Source organism: Chelonia mydas, chromosome 11 (genome assembly GCF_015237465.2).
Source record: "Chelonia mydas isolate rCheMyd1 chromosome 11, rCheMyd1.pri.v2, whole genome shotgun sequence".
In the NCBI taxonomy this organism is placed as follows: domain Eukaryota; kingdom Metazoa; phylum Chordata; order Testudines; family Cheloniidae; genus Chelonia; species Chelonia mydas.
In genome coordinates this window covers 13956440-13972734 of record NC_051251.2, presented here as the reverse complement: position 1 = coordinate 13972734, position 16295 = coordinate 13956440, and the positions used below count along the sequence as shown (strand labels likewise).

Sequence of the window (16295 nt, the reverse complement as noted above, 5' to 3'; positions counted from 1 at the left end):
AATTAGTACATGGGAGATAAGTGGAAAATCAGATGTCTGGTGCGGGTGGTTCAAGCCTTCTCCTGACATTGATAATGTGCAGATACATAGATCACTGTCGGGGCAGCATGCCACTGCGAGCCGGTGTCTTTCTATTGCCTCATCAATCCATCATCCTCTTAGTTGCTGACACCTTGGCAGGCACTCACCGCCAGCTCTGCATTTGAATTGCAAGGAGCAAGCTCCACCAGGGAATACAGATTTTAGAATCTAAGATTCAAATTTGTTTAAGTATTGTGAACAGCAATTCCCTTGCAAGGCATCTTCATTGCCCTTTAGCCAAGGGGGAACAGTTGGGTCTTTGTTAGAAGTACAAATTGCTTCTTAATGCAAAGGATAAAGCAGAGCCCCGGCACCTCCTTAGAATTCCTCTTGGCACCTGGTAATGCTGCTGAATGTCAATTTTAATTTTTGAAATTTAAACCAAGGGCTTTGTGTCTAAGCTCCATCACATCAGAGGGAAGGGAGGAATAGTCAAAAAGGATTAAGGATCCAGTGGGGATTGAGGATCCATAGCAATTATACTTCATTTGGGTCTCAGACATTGGTTTAAATCATATTCTAGATGATACAATCGACAAGGCATTAGAGATTGGTAAGAGTATAACACATGTACCTGGTTATGAACTCTTCCTCCCTCCTCAGCAGGAGGGGTATTTTGAGGTGCAATGAGGGGAGGAACACTCTGTCTTACACCAGGGCTGCATTTCCCCCTTCTCCCCCAGTCAGTAAAGAGGCAATATACACTGCGGACCAAACAGGGGACAGAATAGCCTTTAAGAGCCTGATAATCTTTGTGCAACCTCAAACTGTTGCTGGAACAAATTCATACTAGCGGTGATTCCATTAGCTTCAGTGGAGTTAGAGCTGGGATGAACTTGATCACAATGGGCGCCTCAGAGACTGATTCTTCTCTCGCTTTAGTGTAAACTGGGAGTAAATCAATGGAAGTCCAGGGAACTCTGCTGTATAAAATCATCATAAAGTAAGGGGAGAATCAGGCCCTGACACAATGGAATGTGAGACAATAAAAGAAAGAGAGAGGGCCAGAAACTCAGCTGCTGCAAAACAACCTACTTCCCTTGGCTTCAAGAGAACAACCCCAATTTATGCCAGTTGAGCATCTGTCATGAGTCACACCCACAAGAAAGGCCAGGATTGTATGTGAGATTCTATCCCTGTGTTTAGTTTTCAATGGAGAATGTACAGTCACTCAGATGTAACAGGGAGAGAAGGAGAAGCAAAAAAGAGCTCACAATAGATTTTTACATGGATTATGGGCCTGATCTAAAGCCCACAGAAGTCAGTGGAAAGACTGTCATTGACTTCAGAGGGGCTTGGATCTGCCTTATTTCAATGTATGCCTGAAATTTTGTGTGTATGTGTGTACGTACAATGGTGGTTCTCTCAAGCAGGGGTACATGTATCCCTGGGGGTACATCAACGCATCGAGATATTTGCCTAGTTCTACTACAGGCTACATACAAAGCACTAGTGAAGTCAGTACAAACTAAAATTTCATACAGACAATTACTTATTTATACTGTTCTGCATACTATATCAGCTGTTCTCTAACTGTGAGCAAGTTCATTTTAATGGGATAGCCAGGGCCAGTGTTAGGTTTGCTAGGGCCCAGGGCAGAAAGCTGAAGCTGAGTTTTTAAGTGAGGTGAAACTTGGGGCACACAAGACAAATCAAATTATTGAAAGGGCTACAGTAGTCTGGAAAGGTTGAGAGCCACTGCTTTTCAAGATGTGCTAACTAATTATGCTAAACAATCTGTTCCACTTGCATTTTGTCCTGACACTGGGAGTTCCTTTCCCCAGACCTGAAGAAGAGCTCTGTGCGGTTCGAAAGCTCGTCCTTCTCACCAACAGAAGTTGGTCCAATAAAAGATATTACCTCACCCATCATGTAGCTCTTTATAATATAAACACAATTCTTCCTTTAATGCTTTATTACATGGGTCAATCATACTATAAATAGACAATTTCATGCAATCATCGATATAGAGTCTGATCCAAATCATACTGAAGTCAATGGGAGCTTTTCCACTTACTTTAACGGGCTTTGGATTAGGCCCATAAACCATGTAAAATCTATTGTGAATGGATTCCATTCCCTTTAGAATCATAGACCATCAGGGTGGGAAGGGACCTCAGGAGGTCATCTAGTCCAACCCCCTGCTAAAAGCAGGACCAATCCCCAATATCCCTAAATAGCCCCCTCGAGGATTGAACTCACAACCCTGGGTTTAGCAGGCCAATGCTCAAACCACTGAGCTATCCGAAGATATAACATGTGGATGACGGTGTGTACTTTCTCCTTTTAAAACTACACAAAAGGTGAGACCCCCACCCCTCTATTAACAATAACTGAGGCTGGAGTAGGGGCTCTCTTACTAACTTTCAATTCTGCTGCAGACGCGAAAGGTTAAAGTGCCCACAACTGCCCCCACCACCTGTCGCCCTTTGCAGCTTTGGAACAGACACACAGCGAGAAACCATTGTCTAAAAACATAATTTAATATGATTTTTTTGGTGGTGGTGGTTAGATTGTTTGCCGGACAGGAACAGAGACTTGACGTTCATTACATCATCATTCACACGAGTATTGCATTGCATGGAAAAGGAAAGAAGAAAGTTACACTTGACCCCATACAAACACACAAACCGCGTACGAAGAACCAATGCGTGTTATAATTCAGTCCCACTCTTCAGATCAATCAATCAATCAATCAAGATGATAATAATAAAGCAAAATGTGCCAAGACTGAGCAGTTCTAACGTAGTGTGAGTGACAGGTTTACCCTGGAATCTTTTACACACTCATGGAACCAAGGTGCTGGTCAGTTTCAAGCAGCTGATCTCATTGTGTAACAGACACAAGGACAGAGATACACCAAGGGCTGGGGTGGGGGCTCGCTTGTTTTGTTTCCACCTATCAAATGTACAAATGGAGAACGACGCGAAACTGACCCGTAGAGACAGTGGCGGGGCAGGTGGGTACAATGCAGTCGGCCACCCTTTTAATCGGGGTATAAAAGAAAGCCAGAGAAAGTGCTGTACTTATTGTTGTTGCCGCCGTGTGCTTTGCCTCCGTCCAGCTTGACGTACACCTCGTCCCCCGACTCCAGGTGCAGCACCGCGCTGTTGCTGGCATAGTCGTAGTTCTGGTCGGCGTCCTGCGCAATGGCACTGGCCCGCACCTGCGAACCAGCCAACCGGGGGGGGGGGGGCGGCTCAGGCGCTGCCCCCGCTCGCCCCCCACATCGCCCCCCTGCCCCCAAATCCTCCACCCCCGCCTCTCTCCTTCCCCCTCTCGCTCGCACTCTTCCAAGCCCAGCTAACCCCTTCCCCTCGTTGCCCCTTTCCCTCTCTAGCCACCAACAGCCTCCTTACCTCTTTGTACCTATTTCCCCTCTAACCAACCTCCTTCCCCCACTTCGCCTCTGTAACCCACCGTCAGCCTTCGTCACCTTTTTTCCTCCTCCCCCTCTTTCACCGTCCCACCAGCCTCTCCTCATTTAAAACCCCATCTTCTCCTTCACCCCCTTTAGCCCCCAACTACTCTGTCCCTCTTCATCTTCCCTTTCCTCCGGGGCCCTTCTCCTTGACACATATTTATTTCCTCCTCTTCCACTTCCCAGACCACTTCCCTCCCCCCCCCCCCCCACACACACACTTTCCTTTCACTCTCTTCTGCACATTCACCCCCCTCCCCCACGGCAGGCACACCCAGAGCTCGCCTTGGCACAGCCTGCCTGCCAGACAGGCCATTCACTAGACAGCGTGCAGCTGGGAAAAGTTTCCTGCACGTCTCAGTCTCATTCCCCCTTGTTCCAGGTAGCGGAGTTTCTAAAGTGTACGGTAACTGTCCCCCGTAAGGTAACTTGTCACCTGGAGGACCCTGGAGGGTGGGGAGGGGCGGCCCTGCCCAGGCTGACACAGAGGAAAGTCAGGGCAGGAAAGAAAAGTCTGTTCTCAGAAGTGGAAGATCACTACATTTAAGGAAGGGAGGGGGTAATAAAAAGGTCCGGTCCCCTGTACCCCAGATCCCAGGAGCCAGTGTGGAAGGCTCTCTGAAACTCTCTGGAGCCAGTGGGGTTCCAGGCAAAGAGGGAGGGACCCAGGGCAGGGAAAAGAGTCACACACGCAAGAGGGAAGGATCCAGGAGAGAGGGAGTCCTAGAGCCAGGAGAGGCCACGAGATAGCGTGATGGGGCAATCTGTCAACATGCCCTGAGCAGAGAGCAGAGGTTCCCAAGCACACAGGCGGGGACAGAAATGCCGGGGCACAGGGAGCCAGGGACAGGATGGCAGTCTCACAGGTTTCTGCCCATATGGTGATGCCATCCCCCTAGGAGGATGTCGTGAGCACAGGGCACAGGATCGGGGCAGGGTGTCCTGCACTGGGAGGGTGGGAGTAGGGTCCTGGGCACAGGGAGGCTGGCTGCCTTTGAAAAAGTGGCACAGGAAAGGGGTATCCAACTCTCAGCACTTATAAAGATCACACTCAGGAGGGCATCGCGGGCACAATGGGGAGACAAGTAGCCCGGGAGTAAGGTGCCAGGGCACAAGAATGTTCCTAAGTGCTATAGGTACCCAGATGTGGGGGTAAGGATCCCAGGCCCAGTGGGTCAGGGTGCTGGTGTCCAGGGCTCGGGGGGGGAGGGTCCCAGGAACGGGGGGATGAGGGTGCTGGTGTTCCAGCCACAGGAGGGTGACGGACCATGGCATAGACTGAGGTTCCCAGACACAGGATATGACTGGGCCAGTGTCCCAGGCATGAGGCGAGAGTCCAGGGCTCAGGTGCTGAGATTCCCAGGCACAGACGGGTCAGAGTCCTGGGAATAGGGGGTCTGAAGATGTCACAGGCATGGGGTGAGGGCCACGGGAACAGGGGTGAGGTTAGAGTCCCAGCCCAGGGAGTGAAGGGCCTGGGCACAGGGGAGGAGGGTCCCAGCACAGGGGGAAGGGGAGGATCCTGGGCATACAAGGGTGCTGGTATCCCAGGCACATGGGGTGAGGAACATGAGGGAGGTGAGGAGCATGCGGGGAGGGTCCCAGCCCAATCCAAGGCAGAGGGTCCCAGGCACAGGGCTGAGAGTCCTGGGTATGGAGGGGTAGGGGACGGGGTGGGGAGAGGTGAGGGTACCAGGAACATGGGGTTGCGGTGTCCTTGGCTCAGAGGGTGAGGGGCACAAGGAAGTGAGGGTCCAGAGCATGAGGTGGGGGGAATAAGGGTCCCAGCTCAGGGCTGAGGGTCCTGGTAAATGCTGAGGGTCCCAGCCCATGGCGGTGGCGGGGGGGAGGGGGGGAGGTTCCAGTAAAGGCTGAGGGTGCTGGCCCCAGGCGGAGGGGGGAGGGATGAGGGTCCCAGAGTGGCGTGGGGGGAAGGGTCACAGGCACATGGGGTACTGGTGTCCTGGGCCTAGAGGACAAGGGGCACTGGAGTGAGAGCATAGGTGCTGGCACTAGGGTGCTGCCGCACTCCCTGGCTTAAAGTAGTTTCCCTCAGATACAGGGTTTTTCCAGTTTGAATCAGGAGGGTCCCTGTAAAGGCAGAAGGTCCCAGGCAGGGGACAGGGCTGAAGGTCCCAGCTTGGGGTGATGGAAGGGGGGGTCCCGATCCAGGGCAGTGGAAGGAGGGATCCCGAGGGTCCCCGGGCGGTGGAAGGGGCGTCCTGGCCCGGGACAGTGCAAGGGGGGCCCCGCCGGGTCCCGAGGGCCCCAGGGCAGTGGAAGGGGGGTCCCGGCTGGGGAGCGGTGGAAGGGGGGATCCCGGCCCGGGGCGGTGGAAGGAGGGATCCCGAGGGGCCCGGGGCGGTAGAAGGAGGGATCCCGAGGGGCCCGGGGCGGTAGAAGGAGGGATCCCGAGGGGCCCGGATCGGTGGAAGGGGGGTCCCGGCCCGGGGCGGTGGAAGGAGGGGTCCTGAGGGGCCCGGGGCAGTGGAAGGAGGGTCCCCAGGGGCCCGGGTGATGGAAGGGGGGGGGGTCCCGGCCCGGAGCGGTAGAAGGGGGGGGTCCCGGACCGGGGCGGTAGAAGGAGGGATCCCGAGGGGCCCGGGTGATGGAAGGGGGTCCCCAGGGGCCCGGGGCGGTGGAAGGGGGGGGTCCCGGCCCGGGGCGGTGTAAGGAGGGGTCCCGAGGGGCCCGGGGCAGTGGAAGGGGGGTCCCCAGGGGCCCGGGTGATGGAAGGGGGGGTCCCGGACCGGGGCGGTAGAAGGGGGGGGGTCCCGGACCGGGGCGGTAGAAGGAGGGATCCCGAGGGGCCCGGAGCAGTGGAAGGGGGGTCCCCAGGGGCCCGGGGCGGTGGAAGGGGGGTCCCCAGGGGCCCGGGTGATGGAAGGGGGGGTCCCGGCCCTGGGCGGTGGAAGGGGGGGGTCCCGGCCCGGGGTGGGGGGGATCCGGGCCAGCCCCAGGACCCACCTGGCCGTTCTTGCAGAGATCCGCCCACATGCTGGTGCCGTCCCCGCCGCGCATGAGGATGTGGTAGGTGAAGAAGTAGATGCCCCGCACCTGGCAGCTGAACTTGCCCGTGGCCGGCTCGTAGTGGTTGCCCAGGTTGGTCACCACGTCGTCGAACTTGAGCACCTCGTAGCCCTCGTGGGGGCTCTTCAGCCCCACGTAGAAGGCGATCCGGGGGCCGCTGAAGGCCGCGCTCAGCGCCCCGCTCACCTCCCCGACGGCGCCCGCCCCGGGGCCGCCGCCCCCTGCCGCCCCGGGGGCGCCCGCCCCGGCCACCGCCAGCCCCGGCAGCCCCGGCTTGCCCGAGTCTCCCCGCTCTCCGGGCGGCCCTCTGGGACCGGGGGGCCCCGGCTCCCCTGGCGGGCCCCGGGGCCCCGGCTTGCCCGGCCGGCCGGGCTCCCCCTTGGGTCCCGGGAGGAAGGGCGGCGGGGCGTTGGCGCTCAGGTCCTGCAGCGCCTCCACGGCGGCCGAGCTGCTGGGGCCGCCGGCCCGGGCGCTGGCGCTGCTATAGGGGTCGCAGATCATGCGGCAGGTGCCCATCATCTCGTAGTGCGCCGCGCTCTCGGGGGCCGCCTGCAGCAGCAGCGGGAGGGCGATGAGCAGCGCGAGTCCCATGGCGAGGGCCAGCCCGGCCGCGGCCAGCAGCCGCTTCCTCCGGTGCCAGAGCCGGGCAGCGAGCGCGACCAGCTCCTCCTTGCTGGGCGAGGTAATGGTGACTCAGTGGCGAAGCCTCCCTGCGGGGAGGGCAGAGAAGCGGATCAGCCCCCGGCCTGGGGCAAAGCGGCTGCGGCCCCCCACGCTCCCGCCCCGCCGCCCGCCCCCGGCTCCCCTCTAGCGGGGCCCCACTCAGCCTCACTCGGGCTCCGCTTCCCCAAGCTGCCACCGCGCCTCTTGGCATCGCCCGGCCGGAGCCTGCTGCGGGGCACCTGCCAGCCCGCCCCGGGCTCTCCCGCTGGACGGGGCCACCCAGCCTTGCACCGGGCAGGCGGGGGGGGGGGGTCACTAGCTCCCATCCCCCTCCCTCCTATGCCCCCGACAGCAGCCTCCGCCCTCGGGGATCCCCCCTCCCAGCGGGCAGTGCCAGGCGCCAGCTGTAACTCACGAGCGAGCGGAGCGGCGGAGCAGCTCCCAGGGCACAGGCGAACAGGTCGGGTAACTTTCCCCCAAGTGCTCAGCTCAGCCCGGCCGGGAACAAGGGCCCCCGGGCCCGCTCAGCGGGCAGCCAGCATCGCCACGAGCCCCCCCAGCTGGTCTGCACCAGGAGGTTTTATCCGCTCCGGCGCGGTCCCCAGGAAGGGACGGGGAGAGGCTTTTCAAGCCGGCGACTCCATCCTCCCTGCCGAATGAGCAGCGGGCGACGATCCACAGCGGGGATGGGAAGCCACCTTACACAAGAAGCCTGCCCGCTGCGTGGTGATGCTCACACCTGCTTGCTGAGCCCATAATGTCCCGGCCAAGGTGACTTGCGCTCAGTGTTTGCTACGCTGTGATTTCTCTCCCCGCCGAGACAGAGTTGAGCTGCTGAGTTCAGAATGAAGACTGAAATCAATTATACTCTCTAGTGGTGAAGTCGGGCTCCCCTTAGACTAAATCCTGTGTTTGCTTGGATATGAACTGGATCACTGAATAGGGCTTTTTCCGTCATTAACTTAAATTACGACCTTATATTCAATACCTTTATGCATCCCAGTGATCTCTTTCCTTGGTTCTTTCCTTTGCGGCTATTGACCAGGATTTTAGAGTTTTCTATAAATGTTTTCCCCAGATCTTTCTAATGTTTTGTTAGCCATTCTCCCCCACATCACAGCCCTAGATGCTCCTCACTACCAGAATTAAGTATCTGGAACTCAATATATTCAGCAGCTAATAAAATCTGATAAGTTTGGTATGACAAAGTGCTCAAACTGCCTGCTGAATGCTGATTCAAAACTGTTGACATTCATGGGAGATACAACACTATTTCCATTCACAAAATATCAAAGACAATGGTACTGATTATTTTCTACTTAATAGAGCTACTAGAAACGGTTGAGCTATTACATTAACTACTCTCATTCCCCACAACTTCTAGGCACCTGGTTCTGTTCTCACACAGATTTTGTCTTCCAGAGTTACATCTTTTTTCACACCAGGTGAGATCGGAAACAGCCCTAATATGTATATTTGATTTTGCCCAGCAGGAAAACAAAAAAATATAAAACTCAAACACTGGCCTTGATTCTGACCTTATTTACACTGGTGTAAAACAGGTGTAACTCCAGTCAATGGATTTACAATGGTGGGGGATCAGAATCAGGTGTAACATTATTTATATATTTCCTTTGAGAGATGAAGGACCAGAACTTCAGCTAGGCTCAATCAATGCTGACTTCAAGGGAGGTATGTCAATTTACATCCTCTGAGGATCTTGCCCATAATTTGAATTGATGAAATTTTCAAATATATTCCAATTTTTTTTTAAATGTCAACTAAACACATAATTATAACCACAGAACAAAAGATATTAAGTCATGGCTGTAACTGTATTCTACCCCATTCATTTGTCAAACTTGAAAAACAAACCACTTGGTTTTATAAAGAGTTGCTACAAAAAAGACAATATTAATGGATCCACCAAGACAATGCTCCTGTCCAGAAGATGAGACTAAAGACCTGTTCACATTAAAGGAAATTCACTATAGTAATTACATTGGAGTGAACAGCTGTTGGATGCACTGTACAGGTCAGTGCAGTGGCTCTCAACCTTTCCAGACTTCTGTATCCCTTTCAGGAGTCTGATTTCTCTTGCGTACCCCCAAGTCTCACCTCTCTTAAAAACTACTTGCTTACAAAATCAGACATAAAAATACAAAACTGTCACAGCACACTATTGCTGAAAAATCGCTTACTTTCTCATTTTTACCATATAATTATAAAATAAATCAATTGGAATATAACTATTGTACTTACATTTCCGTGTATAGTATATAGCACAGTATAAACAAGTCATTGTAGGAAATTGTAGTTTGTACTGACTTTGCTAGTGCTTTTTATGTAGCCTGTTTTAAAACTAAGCGAATACCTAGATGTGTTGATGTGCCCCCTGGAAGACCTCTGTGTATCCCCAGGGCTATGCATGCATCTGGTTGAGAACCACTGGATCAATGCAAAGTGGAGTTCACTGAGCTTAATTCAGCAACAATACATTTACATGAAGGGTTTGCCCCAGTGTAACTATACTGATGTAGCTACCCCCATATCAATTTCCTTAAGGGTCTAAAAGGTGACAGAAGTGCCCAGTGAAGAAACAAATGACACAGAGACAATTTTATGGTAAATATGGTAGTAATTTCCCAAATTACGATTTCAATGCAGAAAGGCATCAGGGAAGATGCCTAAATTGACCCAATGACTATCACCTGGGTCATCCCCCTTTCTACAAATTGCCATTATTTCCTTTTGCTTTTCTGACTGAATGACAGTGTTGTCCTGAGAGCTCTTGCATCATTAAAAGTCTATGGGGCTCTTGCCTCTGGGCAATAAGTTATGATGCTATCCACGTATCTAACGTGAGTCTGTTGGGCACCCATCCCGCAGCTGGAAGAGAAAGTAAGGGGGTTGTTTTATTGTTACATAGATTTCCTAAGGGCTAGATTTCAGCCTGTCCCAATTTCTCGGTGCAGAAAAAAATCAATTTGCTTTGGTTTCAGCACAGTTAAGGGCAGACTCTTTTGTTCTGAAAGAATAGTAAAACTTGTAGGTCAAAGGAAGCGAGTCATTTAGGGCTTAAAGTCAATAGCCCTTAGGCATCATGTGCAAATGATAGCATGTACACTTATTACAGTTGCCCCCAAAAGAAGTCAGAGTCCTTCTAGGAGCTTTTATTGCAATTTAAAGAGAGGGGGAATTAAGACCTTTCAAACTGGAATGCATATGCTTGTGGCCCAGATTCTTATCCCCATTACACCAGTAGGAATACTGAATAAACCTAGTGTCTTCACTGGAGTTACTCTGGATTTACAGTGCTATATCTGAGATCAGTATCGGGGCCCTTGCCCTCAGAGTATCCTCTTATCTCTCCACATCTCAGTATGTAAAGCTGCCAGGGATATAGGTTTAACAGAAAACCTGTAAAAAAAATTGTACAGATAATTAAAGAGGGACACAAAATTACAGGAACCAGGTCCATTATCTAGGAATGTCCAGAAAAACATTTTAAGAAAGGAGATCACCAAGTTCATCTAGGTTCCTTTCCCCTCCTTTGAGTTAATAGTTGTATCTCACAATATTATTTTAACTCCACATACTCGTCTGAAGCCTGGTAAAATCTATTTCCAATAGTTGTTCCCATTGCTGTCCCAGTAGTTTTATCCAAATATTAAGTAACTAAATACATTCGGCTTAAATTGCTTTGCTGATCAGCCCTTCCTAAGCTTCAGTTAATTTCTCTTTTGTTTTGGTATTTGTCACTAGCTCAGATCCCCTTGTATATATGAATCCCCTGTATTCCCTTCAGCGTTGTGTATACCTCGCTAAAATGACCCTTTAATCTCCTGTTTTCCAAACACTGCAGCTACACAGTAACTTTTTGAATCCTTCCTGAATAATTAAGTTCCTGTATCATTTGGGCTGTCCTCTCTATTTGCATCCTATCATTTTTATAATAAGGTGACTGGGACTGTGAACAATATTCCACATGTGGCCTCACTTAGTCCCTTATACAATGCTAGGATAATTTTCTATGACAAGGGATCAATTATTTCCACAAGTCAACAAGGACAGAACAAGTAGGAACAGGCTTACAGCTGTAGCAGGGAAAAAGCTAGGTGAACTCTTAGCAAAATATTTATAAAGGACAGTTAAGCAATCAAAGAAGCAGACAAGACGGGTGGCAGACATGCCAATAGTTAGATTATACACGCTTCTGCCAGGGATTTTTAATTAATAGTTTCATTCTTTTTCTATGATGCACAGAGATGGGCTAAATTACCCACCAGAAGTTCCTTCCAAACCAAATTGTTCTAAGATCAGCATAGTATCAGTTTAAGGTCTAATATATTTAACCCAGGGGGGTTAAATCCTGCACTTTATGGGATGTGGCCTGGATGATTTAATACATCTTTTGCATGTAACTACCACTGTGATCCTGTCAGATTCTGCCATGGGTAAATTAAGTAGCAGCTTATTCTGGGAGTAGCCCCATTGCAGCCAATGAGACCAGTCATGGAGTAAAATACTACTTATTGTCAATAAAGGTGGCAGACATATGCCAGTGATTTGTTTGCTTTTCTTTCCTTTACTGCAACAGAGAAATGTTTTGGACAATATTTACCCACCAATCTTCCTAGCGCTTCATTTGCCCCTCACCCCCATTCCAGCCCTAGATCCTTCTCGCTACTAGAATTAACTATCTGGAACTCAATATATTCAGCAGCTAGTAAAATGATACATTTAGTCCCTATTTTAAAGTGTTCAAATTTCTTGGTGAATGCTGATTCAAATCTGTTAATGTGCCATTCACCAAGTATAAAAGACAACAGCTCTGATTATTTTTGCTTAATTAAGGTACCAGAAACAGTTGGGCTATTACATTTAATTAACTCATTACTGACAAATCTTATGCACCTAGTTCTGATCTCATTCACACAGGTTTACTGACACCGTTGGCTTAATAGAGTCATTTCCAATTTACACCACTATGTAAACCCAACAGGGACATGTGGCTTTGCACAGTAGGAAAGGCACAGGTTTTCATTAAACAGTACAAACAGCCTCATGATTCGCATCTTACTGTCTGCAGGGGAGACCTGGAATAATTGGGGTGGTACTGGCTTAAAGCCAGTGTGTGAGGTCAGAATCAGGCCCACTGTTTTTAAACATAATTTCTATTACAGATCTAATTTGAAATGAAAATATTTTCACATATATTCCAAACATCTGAGTTATTATAGTTACAATTGCACACATTATTATATTTACAAACACGTTAGCTACCACAACTATTCTCTACCACATTGATTTGCCGTATTTAAAAGACAAAAGGCCAGAGCCCCTTAAAGGGATCCCTCCCCCTGTAGGGGAGTTAAAGGTACAGAAGGGAGCCATGCCTGGTGCAGCATGTCTTGATGAGGGCAGTGGGCATAACATAGTCATAACCTTTAGGAGCTCCATTGACTTCAATTGGAGAAGGCTGGACTTACAGTGAAAAGGTGTATTAGAAGACAGGTGAAATGATTTATCATCACAGAGACAGCAGCTATTCAGAAAAGCGAAACAAACTCAGCCTACAGTCTATTAAACCAATGAGAGTTTTGCCATTGCCTTTAATCAGAGCAGGCTCGGACGCTTTGATGTTACTTCATCAGTGTCTATAATGTATATCAATGTACACAAAACTCTAAAGAGAACAGATACTACAAAATTGTTAAAGCTTGTGCCAAAGGAAATAACCACAAGGCATAAAATACAGCTTAAGAGCAGTCAGGCCCTAAAGGAATGTAGATAGAATTTCTTTACATAGACACTAGTTGTTAATAATTGATCCAAAATATTTCACCTGGGAAAAAGAACAGTTCAGCTACCGACGCTGCCCCAGATCCTCAGCTGCTGCAGGTGAAACACGCTCTGAACGACTCAGCTCTCAGAGGCACAGCTCGGGGTAAGGGGAGAGTGTGCAAACGTGGCTTTAAGTCACTTCTTTGGTCCTCTGAGCCTAGGGGTGTCCTGGCATTGGCTGGATCCCTGGCATAAATTTACACTGGATGCCCACAGAGCCACAGGATTGGAAGGGATCCCTGGCCATGCCTCCTAAACTGGTAACTGGGGGGAAGTGAAGGAGCTGCTATAGCAGCTCTATGCTTCCTGGGGAATTCTCATATGCAAAAGGAATCTTCAGTGCCCAGTTTCAGTGCTTTAGTGCCACTAGAGTGGTACAAAGCTGCCTTAATAGAGGGCAGGATCTGGGCCAGGATCGCTGTGGCAACCGCTGAGAGAAGGTTTGGTGCTTAAATGGTAAATTAAAGCAAGACACAGGACAAAATTCTGCAGTTGTTAAAAGGCAAGATTGAAGAATTTGGGCCACAGTTAGGGTCCTCTTTCCCAATTCAATGCTCCAACATCTGCATTTATAAACCATTGGAGGGGAACCAGGTTAGCGCTATATTTGTCTTGTTCAATTTGCTTATTTAAACAACCACCCCTTTTCTAATGTGTCTGCTCTGCAATGCTTATACAATTGAATAACTGTTTTTCTAACTGGGGAGGGGAGAATTTGCTACAAAAATGGTCCAAGTTAACGCAACTGCATTTATGGAAAAGATAATAGTGATTTCAAAATGAATGAGTAACCATCTAAAAGTCTGAGCTCACTTTCAGTATGAGACAAAAACCCTAGCTACTAAATTACATAGCACAATAGTTGGTTTTGAGCTAAAGGAATTTTCAGGCATGGAGATAAAGTAGGCCTCACCTATAACCATCAGAATAAACTAGATATATATTTGGCCGTAGTGTGGTTGGCATTGTGTATATGTGTGTGCTAGAAAACCCATGACAGAAACTGGAAATTGGCGACCTTTCTTCCAATCCCTCTGAAATGTCCCTGAGAACCACTTCTCAGGATCATCAGAAAGCAGTCCTGGGATGTGGTTTTGGGGTCAAGACACATAACCAGTGTATTTATTCACATTCCCCCTCCCTCCCCCCCCCCCCCCCCGGGTTTAATCAAACTCCTACTCACAATTCCTCGGCAGATTCTTTCTGCTATGCATAGGGATACGTTGCCGCAGGGGGATGCAGTGCATGAATGGCTGGTTTTAGCCAGAATTCAAGCATACATAATAACTCTTTCTGTAGTGTGTATCCGCTTCCATCTGGGAGTCCTCTACACCTGTGTTCATGTGCCAACCAGAATTTGTCCTCTTGAATCTCGCAAAGTTACTTTTAAAAAAAAAATCAAATCTGCAGGGGTGACAGATGGCTGTATCTGGACCTCTGAGGTACTATTTTCTGTTACATTGCTGAACTTTACCTAACTTTTATGTGAATAAATGTTCTCCTTATTATCATTAACCATACAGCACCATAGTTGTGCATGGTACTTGACAAATAAAAGACTTGGCCCTGTCCCAGAGAGATAGTGTGCTGGAAAAAAACAGTTCACCAGAGTGTGGGGTGCTGAGAAACCTGTCTATACATAGCCCAAGACAGGTGTTTATTGGGTGGAACAGAAGCAGTAGTACCTTTATATCAGAGCCTTGCAACCCGATGGAACCCAACGGGACCTGACTACAAGTGTCCAGTTAGGGTCAGATATGAAAAGGCCTCAACTCACTCGACTCAACTCAGACAGGCGTCAGTCATGGGGCCCTGGACGCGATGGCAGGGCTGGGATTATTTCCATGGCCTGGTGGCAGCAGTGCCACCAGGTGAGGGAGCGCAGAGCTTACACCAGCTGTTTCCCACCTTGAGACACACACAAGAGGCGGCCAGATGGGCTCCTACTCCAGACATTCCTTGCCCATACCCTATCTTGTGCTCCGAGTAGGGAGTACTTCATGGTGCTGTGCAAAAGGTGCTTCAGGAAATCAAAGAAGAAGATGATTGGGGGGCTCTGCATTTGGGTACTGACCCTGGGCCGGGGCTCCCACCCACCCTCTGCCCACACCCAGGGTCTGGTGGAAGGTGGCAGCGAACAGGAGGAGGAGGATGGCTGCTCCGTGCCTGCACAACAATGGAGCTGTCCTGACATCTGACTGCCCCAGCTATGCATTGGACTTCCAGGGGGCTGTGGCCCTGCTGGGGTGGCTGCGGGGTGGGGAGAGGGTGCGGGCAGGTTTGTGACTGGCAGAAGCACATAGGTCTGTTTGCAATGCCCCATGGTGCTCCAGAGGCCCCAGCTCCTGACACTCCTTGTAATCCAACAAGACCCAACTACAAGTGTCAGGGTCAGTCGGGTATGAAAACGGCCCAACAGTTGGGCTCAGATCGGGTTCAGGGCAGCTGTGGTCTAGTCGGGTTCAGGCTGGGCTTTAAAATTAGGGACGAGCAGACCTCTGCTCTGTAGGCAAGCTTCACCAAAAGACTGTCAGAACAGATGCACATATCGGTAAAAATAACTTCCAATCCCTATTAATAAAGGATGGGTAAGTGCATGGTAATATTCTCCTGGGCCACATGTTCATGTCCCTGGGCCCCGTTTCAAGGCTTTAGCCAAAGGTTGGGTCAGGTGACCATGCATCACCTAACAGCGCCCCAGAGACATGGCAGAGGAAGCCAGTCAAGACAGAGAAAGGAGACTCTGAGTCAGGGGAACGAGCCAGGAGGGGCCTCTCTGCACCAGCCAGGTAGGGAGCAGGAGCAGAAGCCTCAGCTTGGAAAGGTGTTCAGGAAAGATCAGGCAGGAAGCCTGGTTTTGAGTGGGCTGTAAAGGACAGCGAAAGCCCATTTGGAAAGAACAGATCACCTGGGAGAAGAGGGCTGGAAGACTTGTATGGAGTTGAGCTGAACTGTTCATTTTTTTATGTTCCAGTAAACAGCCCCATCAAAGGGGAATCTTAATTACAACATATGGAATAGGTGTACTTTATGGTACTGACACAGGGGAAACTGAGGCATAGAGTCACATTAAGCCAATCCTAGCACAGGCGCATTGAATATAATCAGATGGTCCAGATAACATGCACTCCCCACTCCTCACCCGGCTATCCAGGGAGTTATCTAACAAACTTATTGGATCACTGCCAATTATTTTTGAAAAAGCATGGCTTGCCAGGGAGAGAAATGGATGGAAGCTTTAAACTGATAGAAA

General features: G+C 50.1%; 1 protein-coding gene across 5 annotated transcripts; it reads right to left on the bottom strand.

Annotated features, from left to right (window-relative positions):
- Nucleotides 1-2545: 2545 nt before the first annotated feature.
- Nucleotides 2546-13147, bottom strand: C1QL2 (complement C1q like 2). 5 transcript variants are annotated; one of them, XM_043525693.1, is made up of 4 exons: nucleotides 13044-13147; nucleotides 7611-8029; nucleotides 6470-7242; nucleotides 2546-3247 (listed from the first exon to the last, which is right to left on the bottom strand). In XM_043525693.1, the coding sequence occupies exons 3-4, from the start codon at nucleotides 7121-7123 to the stop codon at nucleotides 3068-3070; spliced, it is 834 nt and encodes a 277-aa protein (XP_043381628.1). In that variant the 5' UTR covers nucleotides 7124-7242; nucleotides 7611-8029; nucleotides 13044-13147; the 3' UTR covers nucleotides 2546-3067. The 5 variants fall into 5 exon arrangements, with proteins under 5 accessions (XP_043381628.1, XP_043381630.1, XP_043381629.1 ...); XM_043525695.1 differs by having other exon boundaries at nucleotides 7935-8029; XM_043525694.1 differs by having other exon boundaries at nucleotides 7611-8026.
- Nucleotides 13148-16295: the final 3148 nt, after the last annotated feature.

Coding starts and splice junctions, on each gene's coding strand:
- C1QL2 (XM_043525693.1), bottom strand. CDS start 7,123: ATGGGACTCGCGCTGCTCATCGCCCTCCCGCTGCTGCTGCAGGCGGCC. Junction 3,248..6,469: donor ATCTCTGCAAGAACGGCCAG/GTGGGTCCTGGG, acceptor GCTGGTTCGCAG/GTGCGGGCCAGTGCCATTGC.